This window comes from Bradysia coprophila, unplaced genomic scaffold (genome assembly GCF_014529535.1).
Source record: "Bradysia coprophila strain Holo2 unplaced genomic scaffold, BU_Bcop_v1 contig_138, whole genome shotgun sequence".
Classification (NCBI taxonomy): domain Eukaryota; kingdom Metazoa; phylum Arthropoda; class Insecta; order Diptera; family Sciaridae; genus Bradysia; species Bradysia coprophila.
Window position 1 is genome coordinate 7,007,974 of NW_023503409.1, and position 20,606 is coordinate 7,028,579.

At 33.6% G+C, this 20,606-nt stretch overlaps 1 protein-coding gene across 15 annotated transcripts in view; it reads right to left on the reverse strand.

Moving 5' to 3' along the window:
- Positions 1–20,433, reverse strand: part of LOC119073798 (protein alan shepard) — a 62,677-nt gene extending 42,244 nt beyond the window's left edge. For 2 of the 15 annotated variants that reach the window (XM_037179540.1, XM_037179535.1), the window contains exons 1-2: positions 19,407–20,429; positions 17,532–17,625 (exon numbers count right to left, since the gene is read on the reverse strand). In XM_037179540.1, the coding sequence (XP_037035435.1) occupies positions 17,532–17,621 (90 nt within the window). In that variant the 5' untranslated portion in view covers positions 17,622–17,625; positions 19,407–20,429. Of the gene's footprint in view, positions 1–4,040; positions 4,434–5,015; positions 5,147–15,463; positions 16,020–17,531; positions 17,626–18,803; positions 18,976–19,406 lie in introns of those variants that run through there. The other 13 variants (XM_037179547.1, XM_037179546.1, XM_037179537.1 and 10 more) reach the window with 12 other exon arrangements.
- Between the last annotated feature and the right edge of the window lie 173 nt (positions 20,434–20,606).

The following is a 20,606-nucleotide window of genomic DNA, read 5'->3' on the forward strand; positions in this document are numbered from 1 at the left end:
AGGTTTTGACCACTTTCGAAATATGTTACATAAAATTGATCATATCGATTGCGCTACTTGGTTTTGAATTTGGATATCTAAAATTTTCTAAACTGAAACCCGGCACGATGTACATATTTGTATCGTGTTACAAATCATCTCGGTAATCGATTCGTATAGAACACAACAATTTTCTCCGAGCTGCCTCTGTACGTGATTTTTTAATGTCTGTGTCGAGGTCTGTGTAATAATTTTGAGGAATGTACGGTTGTCTATGCGAATAAAACAATTTCTTGTACACGAGAGAGTAATGAAATGTAACACTCTAAAATGTAGACGGGACAAGAAGAAAAATAAAAATTGCAACTCTCGTCAAATCACCGGCCACAGATCACAGTGAGTGTGTATATAAATACAGAAAAAGAAATGTATATTTAAGTGACGGTAGGTACAACAACACTGGAAATTTAATCTTATAAAAAGAAGAAGAAAAAAACTTTGTATTTCTTTTCCATTATCGCAATATAAGAGTTGTACACATAAAATACGTCCGGTATCATATTAAAATTTATTTATATATCGTGATTGTAGTGCCCATAGCCTATAGGCTACATACAGCACTAGCACAAGAGATTGATGTTTCACACACTTTCTATAAAGTACTATCAAGGTTAAAAACCTCAATGGTACACTCAATTCTATGGTGTAATCCGCAATAGAAATTGAATAGACGAATCAGACGTGCACTAAACGAAGCTGAGCTGTGAATATGTATCTCGAAATTTTACGATAATCTCGAATTTATTATTATTATGTAGGTAATGATGACTTTGTCAAGCTGCAAATGATGCCTACATTTTAGATGCAAAGTAAACACGTATGCGCATACATAATGAACATTAATTTCTGTGTTCATATTTAATTCTATCGAGATTCAACCTTTGTATTTACCCTGGAATTCGCTTGTGAACATATATGAACCATCGTTATATAATCAAGTAATTAACATAATTACGACTAAAATTCTATGATTTTTACTTATACTTGAAAAAATAGCGATGATTGAATCGCACAGTCATGCTATAATTGTAATGAAAATATGAATGGGATTTTGTCATTGTACGATGTAGCAAAAGATGTTTTCGTATAAACGATTGACATGATAGCTTGTTAAATCAATAATTAAAGTGGTCTTATGCGGTAAATGATAGACCTCCGAAAAATGGGAACGTTCGTCACATGTATACGTGAAGTGAAACAATATAGAAAATGTCATGCTTGCAGTAATTTCAGAATTTCATTTAAACGAAAAAAATGTTTTACGAAAGTTTGGTTACATTGGCTGTCAAAACTAAAAACTGAACTAAGTTCTACACAGACGAGACAAGCGCGGTATCTCAGCAAAACACGAGCAAGTGTGGTATGTGGTATTGTTCTAAATAATGTAACATAATACCGAGTCCTTTACGTTACAAGAGATGAAAAGTAGATTTGTCGTGTGTATTTTGTTGATCCGAGGGCGAAGCCGAAGTCACTGAAAACACGAAAGCTAGACTTGTCATTTTTATCTCGACTTATGCAATGGATTATGTATCTGTGTGATAAGACTAACATTATGCATCAGCTCGGAGAAGGAGTTTGGGTTAATCTTTGCATCGACACATCAACTCGTCAAAATAAACATTTGGACACAGGTTCATAATATTTATTACATACATGCACAGCAAACCGTTCATTTCATCAATGAAGAATATTTGCGATTCCTTCAGCATGTAGAATATTGAACGTAACTCGAACAAAAATGATGTATGATTTTAAGATAACGAGGGACATACTTCAACAAATCAATCACTGTTTTGCGTGATTATTGACCTCGGCTTCACCTCGGATCAACAAACTTCACGCGAAAACTCGACTTTTCAACTTTACCGGCCTTGTGACGCTTGAGCTTCAAGTCAATTTACTTTTCATTCCGAGGGTTGTAATAAGCCACTTTCGACCATTAAGAAAACGAAAATATGTAAAAATGATTTTCGATTAATTAAGCGCTGTACAAGGACACGTTGATTGAGTAATTTCGTATCAAATCGGGTCGCTATTGAAATATGTTAAATGCATTAGTCCTAATAACTAAATTATACCCTCATCCCCACACAATACCGTTCGTAGCTATTTATCGTTCATTTTTCATTGTCACAAAAGTAATGAACTGAACGGAACGATCATCCATACCACTATTCGGATTGTGTGCCTATAATGGTTTATCGTCATTTTCTGATCAGAAACGGTGATTGGATTTGGAATGGAAATCCAACAATCTCAAAGATTACCAGTAATAACAATTTCCTATTGCACTTTCCCTGTTATTACTTGACAGCAAATGTACCGGTAATGTTTTCACATAAAAATTTATTTTCGGAATGCCGATAATAATTGAAATTAATAGATGAGAAAAACGAAATCTTCAAAATAGTTCAATTCAAATGAACAACAACAAAACAGTTTATTTCGTGCATTTGACCGTGAATAATTGTAGTTGAACCAAAATGTGTTTTATATACCAAAAGCTGAATTTTTTTTTCGGGGAAATTAACAACAGTTTCTCTTTACTGTAATATGTTTCGAACGATTATAGGCATATTCATAAAAATTTACTAGTTTATTGGCGCTGAAAGGAGCAATCAAAAAATATTTATTTAATGAATTCAATGAATTAAACAGAATTATGTCTGCATCGTATGGTGAATTTTATAGACACGTTTACTCTTTATATATTATATATATTGTGAGATGTTCGAGCAATATTTTCTTTATTAAAACAAGAAAAAGAACTTAATTTGCAGAGTTACACATTCTATCTTGTGTTTCTTATGTATCCGGTTTTCGTACATGTATTCGGAATTCATCATTTTTTTTATGTATCGCATGCGTATAAATCGCTAACGTGCATAACGGTGAAAGATGTATATTATACAGCTAAATTAACCGGAAGGAATGTATACGAACTGGCTTCGGAACTTAGAGAATAACAAATAGTGTCAATGCAATTAAACAGGTATTGGGAAGAAAAATAAAATTCCTGTGAGCATTTTTTGTCAGATTATGTCATGTTGCGGTTGATGAAGTTAACTCAACATCAGCTTCATTCTCCGGAAAACTGAGAAGACAAAATTTATATTCGCAGTTGAATTGCTTTGATTGATGAAGACGTGATTCGAAGCAGACAGCACAGAGCCATTTACGAATTCTTATCAAACTATGATTGGTTTTGCTTTACAGTGCGTACCCAAACCATTTAATTTTTACTTGCCTGAAGGGTTCATTTGTCGGTAAAATCATATCAATACAAGTATCATCACTTAACGCTGACAAGTTTAATTTAAAATAATTAGATTAAAGTAAAGTGGTTACGGCTAGGTAAATGATTTCTATCTTGTCCATTCCGGACTATGAAAACACATAAAAAAAAAACGTCCAGCACAATTCAGTGATATGTTCACCACATTAAATATACTGAATGGATTTTGTCTTTCGTCATGGAATATGCGGAATTCAGCGATTCTAAAAATAGTGACAATTGAAGCAAGGTCAAGTGAAGCGGTCAGATGTTGTTGGACTGGAATTAGAACTGAAAAAAAAAATGGAAGGAAGTCGCAGTTGGTCACAAACTCTTTCTCAATCGAACGATGAAATGGGATTGCACATTTATATCAGTGAATAAAATTGAAAATTTTAATTAAAAGCAATAAAACACCGACTCGTTATTGACTGCAGAGTTCAACGACTACTGCTAGAGAGATGAAATTCAATAAACTAAATCAATTTTCAAATTTGAATAATCTAAAAATATAAATGAAAATAATTTTAATTTTTGAGCAACCTCGCCCCATTCAGTACGCGTTTTTTTTTGTTATATAACATTGACTGTGTATCTTCCATACGATAAATTTTATTGCCCAGACATAAAATATCACATTCGAACATTATTTTACTTTTTATACATTCATCGGAATGAAAATTGCTATGTATATCAAGAAGAAATAATTTTATTTTTTACATACTTTTATTGATATGAATTTGAATGGTATTCGCTATGCGGAGTAGATTTTCTTGATAATTTTTTATTTTATTTTGTTGTCTTCTTTCGAGATTTCTTACAGTTGCGTATAAATGGTTACGTGTGTGTGGCTGAACGGTTAATGTACTTTGTAACACTCGACTAAATGATTTTTTTCTAATGAAAATCAATTTCTATTCGCCACAGTTGTCAATATATGCTCATTTAACAGAGACGTTCCGGTGGTACGAGACAATTTCGTTTTACACAATAATCCAATTATTTTATTTATTTTTTCATCAGTTAGTCACCCACTTACACAACTTAAATACCGGGTGCACATCAACACAAAAATTTATTCTTTTATTTATTTGAACGAAAAAAAAAATAATCTGCCACGTACTGTATATACTACACACACAAAGTAAATTTGCAATTATTTTTTATAGCAAAAACGAATTCATCAAATGAAATATGAAGATAGAAGAGAAAAAAAAACAATAAATTACTAGTTCTACGTGTAACTGGAATGATCGAAGACACTCCCAGCTGATTACTATTGCATTCGAGAAAAAAAAAATCAAATAAAGTTCCTTCCGAATCTCTTCAACAGACGAATAAATTGTCAATTAGACATAAAACACATTCAAGTTAATTGAAAAGTATTTTGCACCGAAATTTTTTTATTACGATTTTAATTTTCGCGAAGAACACACTGCTTGAAAGAGTTAATTGAACCGGTATGTATGGTCAGGTCATACAAATAAACACAGACAATTTACTTTTATTGTATACATTGATTTGAAGTGGAAAATAAAAAAAAGAATGAATAAACTGAAACGGACGTTTTAGAAGTTGTTGAAACAATAAATTAGAATATCTACGAACTGGCCACATATAATATACAATGAATGAATATACTATTTGTATGGCTAACCGAATTAACTTTTTATTTATAAAAAAAAATTATTTTACATACACATTCATAAAAAACCGGCTCAATTCAATCGATGTAAACGTCGCAAGACTTTAAACAGAACTGATTTCAAGCCGACTTGTGAAGACCCAACACAACTTTATCGAATTGCACACAAGTACGACACAGAAATATTGGAAAATAAATATTACAGAAGAAGAAAAAACTATGGAAAAACGAAAAATGGAAATAATAAAAAAAAATCTGATGAGAGAAGGAGAGAACGTCACTGGAAACAAAACCACAATTCTCTATTTGATATGTGAAATATAATGACTAAATGAGTATAAGAACTTTTATAGCTAAAATGTCCGATATGTGTTCGGCGAGTGAAAAACACAACACAAATAACTCTATTCTCATATACATAATTTCATTATATTAAATCGCATGCGCGATATGTGTATAAGATAGGATGTGTACGTACACCATATGTATATATGTAAATACAAGTCTCTCGATCTTTGAGTTTTCATACTCTTTTTTTTCGTGCTAATCAAATGCTGTATTAATTTCAAGAAAATGGTTTGTTTACTACTCCCGCTACATTATCAATATTGTCATTACACCGCATTTTATAGCTATGTGTGATATTACGCACGGTTCGATAAATGTATATACTCTTATCGACGAAAATGTTGATCGATATGTGGCCGTGATAATGCCAGTGAAATGGAATGTTGCGAGAGTGTGTAAAAAGTTATTTATATCATTTGATTAATAAATTGAAAGCGAAGCAAATGAATAGTTATTTGTTTTCAGCGAATCGGAAGACATTTATAGCAAATGCCAACAAGAATAAGCATTTCCTTCCCCATCGGGAATGCACTGTTTTCTATCACACTAGACACGGGATGAAAGACGAGCTTTTTCGCGGCGAGTTTGAAACATTATGTATCAAATTGGAAGAGAAAATGAACTTGATTGAATATGAAAGAGTGCGCTATAAGCAAAAGGTTAACGAAACGTTATTTGCATAGATGGAAAGCAGACGTAAAAATTTATTTATTTTTGAATATAACTTCGAATTCGATGTTGTTTTGCTGAACATGGATGTCGAATTTCTTCCTTTTTGAAACTGAACATATTAGAATAAATATTCTCCGTATGTAGCTTCTGTAAACGAAAGTTCAATGGAACACAAATCATCGAGACGAATGAAAGACATTTTTATTCAAGTTGAATAATGCAGAACCGATTCTTTGAATTCTGGACGAAATGTGACGTGACATCCAAAGTTATGGATACTGAGAAACTAGCAACCATCCCATGGACAACCATTTGCAAATGTTTATTTTATTACGTTTTCAGTTTTATCTCTCTCAGCGAACCATAAATTTCGCGACGTTTGAAGCATTCGAATTATCAATTATCGAAATCAGTCAGAAAAGACTAATTGAAATATTCCGATATTAATTGGCAAACGATTGGCGAAAATTTATTCAACTCAAAGAAATCACACACTAAAAATAGCTGACCACAGATACGATCTTACTGATAGTTTGGGTGTGATGGGTACGAACATTATTGTATTAATTTGAATTTTACAAAAATGGCTTACACAGCCTTCGGGCGGATTATTATTTACTTTTCGCTTTGAAACAAAAAGAATTTTTGAACTGTTGGTTTTGGGTTTCAGAAATAGATTTGTATGTTCCTATCTCTGAGAATTCTTAGCAGAATTATGGAGGAAGGAACGGTATTCAAAATTCTCGAATGGTTGCTATACATTTTCATTTATTAAAAAAAAGAAGGAATTCATGACCCCCTACTCTTGCAGTTGTGTGACACACATAGCAAATTAATTAACTTATTTACCAATCAGATAAGACTTTAATTAACCTTACAGCAAATAAACGTCAGCAAATATATCTCAAATTAACACAAATGTCCATGGGTCGTTTCGGAGTCTGTTGGCTAGCCAACACCATTAAAATTTGACAATAATTTTAGTACAATCACTGTATACATGATACGAGTTGTAACTAAATGCTTCACACGAAAAATTGGTTTCGTTGTCATTTCCAATCGTATTCGATGCGAAAACACCCACTTAACCCGATGGAAGTATTTACTTCAAACAGACTTCATTCAAACAATGACATGCAGTCTAGACAGTTTTGATGGAGAGTAATGTAAGGCGGAACAATAAAATGGAAGTTTTGACAGATTTAGAAGTAAGATGGTTTGTAATCGATTCGAATTTCTACTAACGATACGTTCATATAAACGTAAATCCATGAAGTGCATCATGTAGTCAATGTAAGGTCTCAAGACTATATAACTAACTATGTATTGATCTACTGTTCAAGACATATGTGTACAGTACATGGAGGGCGGATAAAAAATTATTTGAAACAAATGGAACGAATTCTCCAATTTTCCGAACCCTTTAGAAAAGTCTTTTCCAAAAAATACCGCGAATATTTTTTAGGAGAATTCTTTGACACTCATGATTATACTCGTACGAAATTTCTGTTGCCGTAGACCAAGACAATAAACACACAATCACTGTACATTCTACAAACACTCTCATCTATGACAGAAGAATTAATACAAGTTAAAAGAGCTCGATACGCACACTTGGTGTGTACCTCCCTTGGGCTTCAAATTTACAATTTTCTTTGGTATAAAGTATTGAATCGTCTCCATTTGCAACAATAATACCACTTATCCTCTTCAATAAATTGACAAATTTTTAAATGGAAACAATAATTTCAATTTGAAATTCCGATTCACACCTAAATACTGATACGCATGGAACATTATTTGATTTACCGTTGATGGGTAGGTACTTTTTCGTTGTAACAAAACGATAACAAAACATCCAGTCTATCAATCTAAAGAACACCAATATCTCCGCGCAAATTATTCGCAATGCCAATCAAAATAAAAATTATTCAAGATATTTTCCTTGGGTGATATTATTCAGCACCATGCTCACACAAACAAATTATTCAAAATGCTTCTTCCTCATTTCTTTCTCATACCACACCCTTTAAAAAAAAACCAAAGTTTCTCGCCTCTCGATTATGCAGCAACACACATTTCGGAATTTGTGGTATTTTTCATAAAAATACTTCTATTCCAATAGATCCCGTGCGGATGGTATACCGTACGACTTTCTATATATATGTATATAATCCTAGCATTTCCGTTTCTCTGATATACTCTGGTATTTTGTTCGTGAGTGAAAATTTAATTAAGTTTTGTTTTCAAGAAAGTTCATAATATACGAAACGATTCAGACGTTTTACGCTTTTTCTAAGCAAAGAAATAAAACAACCGCTCGAAAATGATCTTAGCTCTGACTATCCTGGCAACTGCTGTGACGGTTACTTTTTATCCCCAAAAGTTCGATTTCTACTTTAGGATCATTTCAATATTATTATTAGCAATTCCAATCTCTTGTCCCCGAGGAAAAAACTTTTCTCGAAAACGAGGATTCCTTCCTCTTTAGATACGTCGTATATAGGACACTGTACCTTATCTCATTGAGTAATTTGAATAGAGCTACCTTTCCATGATATTTCTCATTTGCATCAACCCCTTGCAGCGATAACTTATACATATTTGTCTCGGAACTTTACATTTCCCTCTTGAGAAATTACAGAATTATTTGTTAAAATTAGTGAAACTGACGAAAATGGCGTGACTGACAGTCTTTAACGCAACGAACGTGTGACCAATTTGCATCTCCTTTTTTCATATGCAAATTGACGAAACAAGAAATTGAAATTCGAAAATCTTGTCTATATTCGGAGAATCTCGTCAACCGCCACTGCATTTTCTAAAAATTTACTTCCCCTGTGACCATCAAAGACTGGAAGTCATATCAAAAATTAGGAAACAGAGACCTACGGCAGAGACTATACCGGAAAACATTATAGCAAATAATGTCACTTGCTCAATGATAGGCTGGTATACGTAATAGTTATTTGTTCAACGAGGGAAGAAAGATTGGAAATTGCATTTCGAGGGTGTTGTCAAACGAGAAATTGCAATTTCCAACTTTTTTTTTCGATGTGAACACAAATGTTTTTCACAACAAAGGCATCCGAAGTTTCAACGGAGGGGAGAAAATGGCCTGCGTTTTGAAAAAAAAACTAGTTTTTGCTCGTCGACAGACTGTGAGTTTCTTTGTAAAGATGTGGTGTTTATGAGACTGTTGACTAGGGGTGTGCGATGGGTAGCGTATTGAGAATGGCGTAGTCCACAAAAAATTGTCATCATCCCGAGATGTCAAAAATCGATTTTAAGAGATATTCACAACAGTGACGGAGAAGTTAAAAAATCGAACTTTCGCGTGAGGTTTGTTGATCCGAGGCGAAGCCGAGTTCAATGGTCTCGCCAAAACTTGACATCTTGGGGTAGATGACATTTCTTGTGTTCTACGCCAGTCTCGATACGTCACCCATCGCACACCCCTACTGTTTACTGAATACTTGTTTAAAAGAGATGTATATAGCATTCTGCGTACGGTCGTGGTATACTTTACTTATATTTATTGCAGCCTATTTTAAGCGCATACGTAGGTGGAAGGTATCCCGTCACAGACATTTGTTATTTAGATGGATATTGTGTTTCTTACCGAAAATATCTTACAATTCGTTCTATTTTTTCGACATCAAAAGCTCCCTTGAGTTCAATGACTGTACTTACCTGAAAGTAAAGAAATTTACGAGATTAATTTTTTGCGTCAGAAAACCTAAACAGTAAAATGTTTCTTGAGAGATTAGATAGACATTGTAGTGTTAGTCAGATGAAAAATTGCCGCCTGTCGAAATGGTCTTAAGTTTTCACATTTAAAAATATTTATTGTAAAAAATATTTGTCGTCATTTGCAGGTGATCCAATGGCTAACATTGTACACGTTATACACAGAAAATTTAAATTTATAAATGTGTGCCAGAGTCGCGGAGGCAAAGGTTATCTTTTATTATCTTTCATTTTAATTGCACGAATCAGTTAATTTTGAAATAACCATTTTATCGTGACACTTGTTGTTTAGTTTACAGTATGTAACCGATGTTATGCTGGTTTATTATACGTGTGAACGTTTAAAAGAAGAAAATATTTCAAATCAAAACCAGAAAATGGTTAAATTATAATTTGTAAATGTTACAACTGAATAATTGTTAACTGAAGTGCATGTCGCTGCAATTGAAATACCGAACGAATGCATCTAAATGATACATAGAAATGCAACGCTACTCTTTTTTTATATTGAATTATACATGATACGTTGGTGTGGTTATGGTTCGTAGCATAAGATATATTTTCTTATACATCAGAGACAATTCGATTTAAAAAGAAAAAATGATGGAACTCTTTACGATAACAATATTCAATAAACGTCAATGCATTCGACGTTATGTACGCTACATATTTATCCTTTGCCAATTTTACAATGAACCCATCTATCAAATCTAATTTATCAATAGATAGTTACTCAGTTAGACGAATATTGATGTTTTGTATGTCTTTCCCGAGGAAAGCATAAATAAAAGAAATTTTCAATTGTTCGCTTCAGCGTAACGTAGATTGAAAGAAGAACATATATCTGAAATGTTCCTTTTACAAATGTCTCTGATGACAAGTTGTTTAGCCTTTTATTTTCCAATAAAAGTTGACAAAGTTCGTTCAAAGAAGTCAACTCATGTCTTTGAAAAATTGAGTATCATTAAGCGTGGTTCGTTAAAGTAAATATTGTACATGGCGGATTTGATGTATTTAGGACAACAACAATGAGAGTTGTTTTGACAGCGAAGTATATACAGGAAGAAATGTACTTTAAAATCAAATTCAAATATAACAATTGCCAAATTTGAACTAATCAATTTCCAAATTCTTATTGCTTTGGGTTATTTTAAGTCATTTTTCTGTACTTCGTCTCAGGGTAACAAAAACGAAAAACGTCAACGAACAATCAAACTCTAATCAACTACACGACATTTTCAACTATTTTGACACATTATTAACAAGAGGTCTTTCTACCGCTCTCAAGCCTCATTTATGTGCCAAAAAAGGCTGAGGCACGAGTAAAGTTAACCAGGCAGGAGCGCTGATTTGACTAGGGACCTGAATAATCTAGTAGCCTTATATTTTTTGCGAATAAAATTTTTCAATTTATGTCAGTGTTCATTTGAGTTCATTTTCATTCAGTGTATTAGGTCCCTTATTTGACGTTTTGAAAATGAACCGCTCCTGCCTGGTTTATTTTACTCTGCCGTGGCTGAGGACATTTTTGCAGCCACAATAAACATATCTTCATATGACTCGTTTTGTCCATGCTTCATAAGCCTTTTTAACTTTAAGCAGATTGCTCGACGCGTCTTTTGGTAGCCAGGCTGGGCCTGACTCGAATTTCGACTAGTACGGTAAGGCTTGATTTCCACTTACCAAAAAAGCATTCAAACAATTTTTTTTTCAATTTTTGCTTTTTTTACTTGACAGTTCGCTCTCTCATGGAGTATTTTTTGTTGAGAGGAAACCATACTTAATGACTATTGGTATCAATGAACCACGCGCCGAGTATGAACTCGATGTAGAATGTTTACAGAGAAACTGAAAATTGGAATGTGTTCACACCCACTTTCCGCTTTTCGCGAGCTTTCACAATACCAAACGTAACAGAATATCTGAAATGATTAACAATCAAAAATCAAAATATTCCCGGCTGCAAGTTTAGAAGTTTCCGTAGTCGCTTAAAACGTTTGTAAATTTTAGAGGTAGAACTCCAATACGGCAATCTTCACAGAAGAAAGTTTCACGTGGATTAAATATAATTTATGGAAATGTCGATTTTTAGCTGTAAAAGTGTGTTTTTGTGTTGCAGACTGCAGTGAGTGAATATTCATTTTACTTAAACAAAAAATTAAGTGCGTGAATGTGAAGAGCTATTTGCTTGCGTACAAAAGCTTTGTCTTAATGGATGTTTTGTACATATACATATACAAAACAATGAGATTCACATCTTAAGAGGAAAGCCAGGTATTTAAGCACACTCGTCAGGACAATAACATTTATGCGAAATGTTGTTTGTGAAAAGTCATTGTTCTACCATTGACGCTTCTCGCTAAAATTGAAATAAAATATCGCCATCCGACGAACACATTTATTTAACAAATGAAATTCTGCTCTATCTATGACACTTCTCACACGAAATCATACAATGTTATTACCATATTGGATGCGGTGGCCGCCTAATAAAAATACATCATCACACCAAGCACCAAACGTTTTTTCCAACATTATTTTAGTAGGTAGTAGGTACTCGAAACGCTTTTCAAACTTTAACAAGTTTTTGTTACGCTTCGCTGACGATTTATAATTATAAACAAAATGTTGAACATTCACCACACTCTACAAAGCACATTATGTATATACGACACTTATAAAAGTTCGTTCAAATTTTCGGATAGCACTAAAAATAAACATTTTTAGTTTTTTTTTTTGGAAAGGGAGGAAGACATTTTGAAAAATTGTGTCATTTACGGTACGTGCAGTGAATATATGAACGAAAAGTGGGGATCAGGTAAAGAATTTCGATGAAGACAAGTGCCACTGTTATAAAATTTGAATAACGTCTCGGTGCAAAAAACGTTAATACGGAAGCGAAAAACCTGTCTACGAAATGATAAAATTTGTGACATCTGAGGGATGTCAAGAAACAAAAACGTAAGACCTGGAGGTATAACTAATGCGCTACAGTACATAATAGGATGGGTCGTATTAAAACTTTGAGTTTTTTTTAAACATTAATGTCCCAAAGAATGTATTTCAAAAAATAAAATGAAAAAATTTGTTTTCCACAGGGCGCAGACAGGATATTAGATTTCCGTGGTAGTAGAGTGAAGTTGTATACAATATGTGAGGTGAAGCCATTACTATTGACTAGAGTCGATAGCCGAATAATGTAGCTTTAAAATTGCACTAACTTGTTGGCGATCGAAATCTTCACTCGGACAGCGTAGTCCTGTCAAATTTCGTGTAGTGAATTTTTAACATTGAAAAAATCAATCACCCGAGCCCTTTAAGTGCGATATCGAAAAGTGTAACTGCCCTGAATTCTTCATAAGATTAAGGCATGCATCACACGATAGTTTATGTCTTGATTTGTGGATTATATCCGCAAATAAAGTTGCAATTTTTGGTCATGGCCGCGAAAGTTGACAGGGCTATCGTGTCCGAGTGGAGATTTCGATCGCCAACATGTTAGTGCCGTTTTAAAGCTCCATTATTCGGCTATCACCTCCAGTCAATATGGTTATGGTTTCATCATGTAACAGAAATCATTCAGCATTGTATGTACCCTCACTTTACTACCGAAAAAATAGAATATCCTGTCTACACCCTACGAAAAACTAATTTTTGTTTTTTAACTTTTTCTTTGGAAATCAATTCATTGGTCTTTTCTGCATGTTCGTCAGGCATTTCAAAATAAATCAAACTTTAAATACGACCCACCCTAAGTACAGAACCAAACATTTAATATTGATTAAGCAGACATATTCTCATCTAGATTCTAGTAAATAGAATGTGATATTAAAAGCTTCCTTGTAACTATAGAACACAGGGTTCCGACATAACGTTATTTTTATCGTTATTTTTTTGTTCCGTGATGTAACGGTGCAATAACGGTCGATTTAAAACGTTTTTTTTTCAGAACCGAAAATTAAAAGTTACGGCTCGTAACGTTACGCCCGTAACGAACATCTGTAACTTTATTTGTACCTGTAACGATATTTAAAAACAACGGTTTCAGAATACTGAACGATTTTTAGAAATAACATTATAACGTTACATTATATGCTTGAATTTTTTAACGTTAAGAATTGTAACGAAAAGACAAAAAGTTCAACCAATAACGTTACAACTTGGAACTTTTCTTTAAAGTTATAACGTTAAGGAACCCTGATAGAACATTTCTCTATGTAATAACATGTTACAATGCATTAAACAAAAAACTAATTGAAAACTTTCCGATTTGTAATTGGTACATTAGTGGCGAGCACTAATAATCAAGCAAAAAAAGTCTAGAAAAAGTACTGATGACAAATCGATTTGAAGAAAAACGTTGCCACCATGTGTTCAGTAAACTGTTCGCTCAATATACAATGCAATTAAAATTAGGGTTTCCAAGACCCACAGATCTAAGAGCTGTTGTAACTGTTTTAGTTATTCGTTTAAATGAGTATTATTGTGACAAAAGTCAATGGCAATTAGTAGGAACTAATTTTCCCTAAATTGAAAAAAGATATTGCTGTTGCAACCACAAATGCAGTGAATGCATTTAAAATGAAACATTCTTTCTTGACTATCGACAGACATTTATATCTAACAAAAAAAAGTCGAAGGAAATGTGTTTTCAGGGTGGTTTTAATAGTCTAGAAACAATTTAAGTGCAATGTACAGCAGCCACGCCTTATGTGGATATAAAAGCTGTGCGATGCATTTGTCTTGGCTTTCGTTAGAGTTTATCATGTATTTCCGTAATAACCAGAATCTCAGCAGCGGCTGTACGTAGCAAACCAAAAACTTATAATGGCTATGCTGCATATAATGCAGGAAATTTTTCTATAAGCATAAAAATACGTATAGCAAAAGCAGTAAAGTTTACAAGAGAGCAATACCGAGATGTAAAGTTTCATACCCCGGATCGATATTATTTTCGTGAAATTTAGAAAGACTTGAGTATTGTCTACGTACATCGTCTGCATCGAAAATTGGAAAATTCATTTTTTATTTACATTGAGAAGATGCTGGAAACGTCAGCATTATACACCGACGAAAAATGATTTTTTTTTTCTGCTCATCGGATTGATCTCAATGAATATTTCGGAACGAATAATGAGATGTTTATTTGGCAAGTACTTTAACCTGTCTGACGCGAGTTTTTATTACGTACTTAAAAGCGAAAATTATGTTTTTTAGTCAGGGCTTCTTCAGCTAATTTTCTGTCGAATATCTTCTAATTCTTAAACAGACCTTCATACGAACATCTTCTATTTTCGGAAATATTGGCAGTTTTATCAAAAACAATTCTCAACTTCTCAACCTAAACTACGAACAAGTTTTGGGGTGTTGAAACGACTTATTTACATTCTAAAGTTGTAAAAAAAAAAATGTCCCAAAACGCAACGTGCCATTGCATGAATTTCCACACCCTTTTCTGCGGCTCACATGTGTATATTATGGTGTATGGTAACTCTGGCATATACCTATTGTTATTGTATCGCTTATGACAGAGAACTGTGTGAATTAGCGATCGATAATAACCAACTGCCAAACCATATGAAAACCACAGTAAATTGTAATAATGATTGGGACATTTTTAGCAAAATTGTTCGGTGTGTTAGGAACTAAAAACAAAAAGTGTATGCGGGCACTGATCCGGCACGTTACGTAAATAGTTTGTTACAATAAAAAAAATATTTCAAGAATCATACCATCATTTTTCTACGTTTTCGTTGACTTTATTTAGTTGGATGTCACTATCATCACTTAATTAGATTCCGGTGTCTCAAGAATGTTTTTTTCTTATGTTCCACAATTTAATGAACGTTAATACTGTCAAGTCTTTAAATTTAGTGACAATACACTTAACTGGTGTTCGATCAAAACGAAACCTTTACATTGACAGCAGCGAATATAAATTTATTGCTTCATCAGTCGAACACACTGAAATAAACAAATAAAAATCCAGCACAATGATGATATTGTACAGAGAAGAGCCACCTTTTGTTTATCGGCTTTTCACAATAATTTTCACACGAAAAACGAAACCGATTCAATTCACAATCTGATGATTTATACGGTCGGAAATGAAACCAGCTAAATGACAACTATGCTATTCTGTCGGTATTCGTAGATTCGTACGATATTCCTTAAAATTTGGACAGTGTTAACGTTGAACTGGCTGACTTTTTTATGTTGTTTTATTTAGAGCCACTCCCTGGACACCATGTTTTCATTCGCGAAGTTTTATTGAGAGAACGAAAACCGAATGTGCATGTAAAAACATATAGCAAAAACTCTTACGGCAACGGCACTCAGTTGAAGAGGGTATTTTTGGTTTGTGTTGGTAAAATTCTCGATTTTGAACATTTTAAACGACACGATATGAATTTTCCTTGTCAGTGTGGTAGTAGTGAACAGATGTTTGTAACGGCACACTCTCTTTACTGCAGGTTCATTCTAAACAATGTGAGTTATGTTTCGTTTTCGAAATTTTCATTACGAAAAGCGAACTTTAGCCAATAATCAAAAAAGCTACATGGACAGTGGGTGTCACATAGAACATTTTTAGGGTTTATTGACTTTCGGTTGGTGGTGCAACGTAAGTTTTTCGCTACAACTGTATGGCGGGTAGCATATTTTCACGATATTAAATCGTAGCAGGCTCATTGTCAAATTCATTCCGATTTCCGATTTTTATTTGGTTGGTAACGTATGTTTGGTTGAATCCGTGTGTCCGAGAGAACAAAATAGATATGAACTTGTTATAAAAACTATGTTATGTATTTCTCTACAGTCGAGCTTTTCAACTACATTTTGAGTGGACAAGTCGAACATAAGCTATGATGCATTTGCGTATTGTGATTTCTGAAGTCTGGTGCGTAGTCTGGTAGGACTACGAGACATCATTTCAGATTGCAGCAGATATGATACGTTGACAAGAGAGAAAAATTCAAATTTGTCGCAAAGGTTACACCGATGACTTCCAGATGTGTAAATACGATACGGTTTCACTATGCAAATGAAATTTTTTATCTCCAAAAAAAAAATTTACTTTCAAATTTAGTGGCAGATATAAAAATTTAATTAGATTAATGGAGGTTGTCACATAAAGTTTCCCTGACACAACTTTTAAAATGATTTTTTTTTTCATTTACGAGTGAATTTTTCAATGAACTCATTTACGACTACACTGAGTCCTTATAAAAGTTGCGATAAAATCTGTACAAAAGAAAGTTTCGCCGATAAGACGTTTCGTTTTCTTTTAAATTTACCATATTAAACCTCCACAACTTTTCATTCAGTTTTCAATAGACATAAACAGATACAATACATTGCCATTACCGGTGTTACCGGTGTGCCAGTACACAATCAATATTATCGAGAGATAAAGCCCGAAATAAAACTTGATTCAATTCCACCCTGTGGTGAGAATAAGAAGCATTGATAAATCTCCAGCTATCTATACCACGGCATTCGAATCTCTCAGTCCCTAAGGGGACTTTTCTCTTTTCAAAGAGTTATTCGGAATATATTTTCTAGGTTTTAAATTTGAATTAACGATACGTTGTGAACATTTCTTGGAACGTACATCCTCTGTTAAATGTAAAATCGAAAGATCCGAAAAATTTTCAATTCTATTAGCATCTAAACACGATACTATGTACCAAATGTTCTACCAGATCGATTGAACATGGTGTACGAACGCTCTCACGCCAATGTGCTCAATATTTTGAATCGGTATAAATAGGATACACTGTATAGTAAAGCGGAACTTACATTGGCAAAAGCTGGTGGGCGAGCCATGGGTGGCGGTGGTCTGATTCCAGTTGGTATTGGCGGTGCCGGACTATAACGGGGTTGCTGCATTTTACTGAAACCGAATAAACAAAAAATTTACAATTTAATCCCAATATGTCACTTCATTCTTTCGATTCAATGAATTACAAAAGATGATTTGAAAGAAACAGAATAAAAAAATTGGAATAAGGAATTTAAATGGATTCGCATATCTATTTATTTCCTTATCTCACACATCTATCCATGCTGAAATCAATTCATCCCAGAGCCCACCATACACACATTTTATTCTTTGATGTATTGAGGAAATATTTCACTTTACAACAATGGGAATTACGTTGGTGTTTGTTACCAATCTGCATTGCGCAGAATTGAAATGTTTTGTCTGCGTATTTGTTACCTTACCACTTTATGTGTATAATTAAAATGTGCAGCTGATTATAGAAGTGAATGTATTGTTTGCAATAATCGGTGGATTTGTATAAGTGTAGACTGTAGACGATAAAACGAAGTAGAAAGGGTTGCCCAAATTAATTCTATTGTCATAGTTCTCACTGTTGCGGATTCTTTAGACTGTCTCAACCGAAATGCCATTTTTTTTTTTGCATTGAGACAATTTTAGGGTATTGACACGAATGGGTGAATTCTTTTTGGTCCGAAATACGACTTAAACTCGTATACAGAGAAAAGATTTTAGTGCAAAATCCAGTGGTCATTCAATATACTGACCATGTAGTCGACGAAATTGGATGTAGACGAAATCCATTTGAGTACATTCATTTTGGTTTTAGCTTAATTCGATTTTTAATTTTGAGAAAAAGTAGTTCCGGCTAAAGGCCAATGACATTGTGTCAATAATAACCTGTTCCTACACATTTTCTATAAAACTAGCTTCTCTTCACTCCAAGGGCTTGCTTTGTCAGAGAACCGTAATGGTAATTTCATTGGACAAAACCAACCTAGACATAGTGTCTAAGAAGATTTTTCAAACTGACAAGAAGCGAAATTGTGGTCACCTTATCCTGGCAGTCCAAACTGGATATATGAGTCCGAAAAACGAAAGAAGTGTTGAGACCTTTCATTACGACTAGAGAATAAACATTTTGTAGCCTGCAGTATCATATTTTCACTAGTCAAATGGTGGTTTTGAAAAACAAACACAAAACTCCGACATTTCCCTTCATTCACTATGTGATTAATGTAGTACGTCTAGTCGAATACAGCTCCCATAATAGAATCGAGCATCTCTACCTTTCTTTTACAATGTTGCTAATTGTTTACCGAACAATATAAAATCCATTCACAATTGTGTCATTGATAAACCCTAAAGGTTAGCACTTTTCCACCATAGTAAAAATAATCAAGAATTCTCAAAAAGTGGTATATTAAAAACGTATTTAGCACTCGTTCAACTATTTTCGTTGATTGTATTCTATTCTCTTTTATTTTACTTGTTCAACACACATCTCAGCAAATATCGGTAACAACGTCACACATAAAAACCAGAATTTGTCGATGTGTGTTTTGTACCCATTCATATACACGTATATGTCTGCACATTTCGTGAAATAAAAATCGCACAGTGATTTATTAATTGAACATTTTCGGGTACAATGATCTAAACATTTATGTCCATTCATCATAAGGCCATTGATATATCCCATTTTCGTTAAAATTTCATCCAACACCGGACAAATCATTGACCTCAAAATAGACAATAGCCTATTCACACTGTATGATTTGCAAAAAAGAAAAAGAAAAGAAAATTGTAATCTATGGGTGCAACTACGAACGAAAACGAATAAAAAAAAATTGCATTGTCAAAATTTGAACATCCTTTTTGTGTGTACTTACCAAACAATTAATTTATTAATCGTCCAAAATATTAAAAATGCGTTCAAGGCACTGTTTTCAGACTGTTCAAAACGTTTTTTAGCACTGAAACAATGAGTTTACCTATAAAAATACACAATTTATCGAGTTACACAATTTTTTTCGAATTAAAACTTCACAGAGATCAAATAGTCGAGCCACACAAACATATATGTAATCGTATATGGACACAGAGTTATCATACGTGCGCCCCGTGTTACCCCTCCGCGTCTAGCCAGCCATGTATTTATATATGTGTATGGTTGTTACATGCACAAACAAGAGAAAAGTTCTTGTATATACCAATTTATATGACAGTGTTGAATGAATATACCGAACACAGAGATATAATATTGGAACTTTTCTCACTGACAGTGATCACAAACACAGAATCGTCTGTCCGAATCAATTTTCCCAATAAAAGTTCCGAAAGTTTGTCTTTTATTGTACAAATCAGCTTCAGCATCCACAAAATCCTTTGCAATTTTCGTCCATTATAATTTTCGTTCGAACCAGCCAGGGTCACAATAACTTAGAACATATTTTATGGTTGTCGATTAGTACATTTTTGATTTTTTTACCAGCCCTGAATGAGTCGGTTTTTAATTATTTTTTTTCTTTCTTTCAAGAAATCGAAATTTTAGACAACAACGATTTGTGTTATAAAATATTTCTATTGACGTTTAGGCAATTGTCTAAAAAATCTCTCGCTTCATTCACGACTTTAGAACATCTTTCATGCTGAAGTGTTATAACTGTGACAACAGCAATAAAATTGTAAATACTTTTTTATTTTCATCTGCTGCCCCACTATTAGATTGTGTGTTATCAGCCAAAAACGATTTTTAATTTAATTTTTTTAAATACTTGATTTTTTTGCAAAACGCGCACCAATATAATATTGTTACAAGCCACTGGGGGAATCCGAAAAAACGTTTAAATAGGAAGTGCACAGCGAATAACGAATTGGTATAACGAATGGATGCAATTAAGCAGAGACGTCCGCTTTTTGTTGAACGATATTGAATTTGGTATACGATTGTCGGGTTGGTTTAGGAACTTCGTTACAGAGTTGGATTGGTATGATGTCATGCGCAGTTGTACACACTCTTGTCAGACGAACAATTTTTGTTTTTAGAAAATTTTGGCAAATGGAATTTGTTTTTTTTTCTGTAACGCACA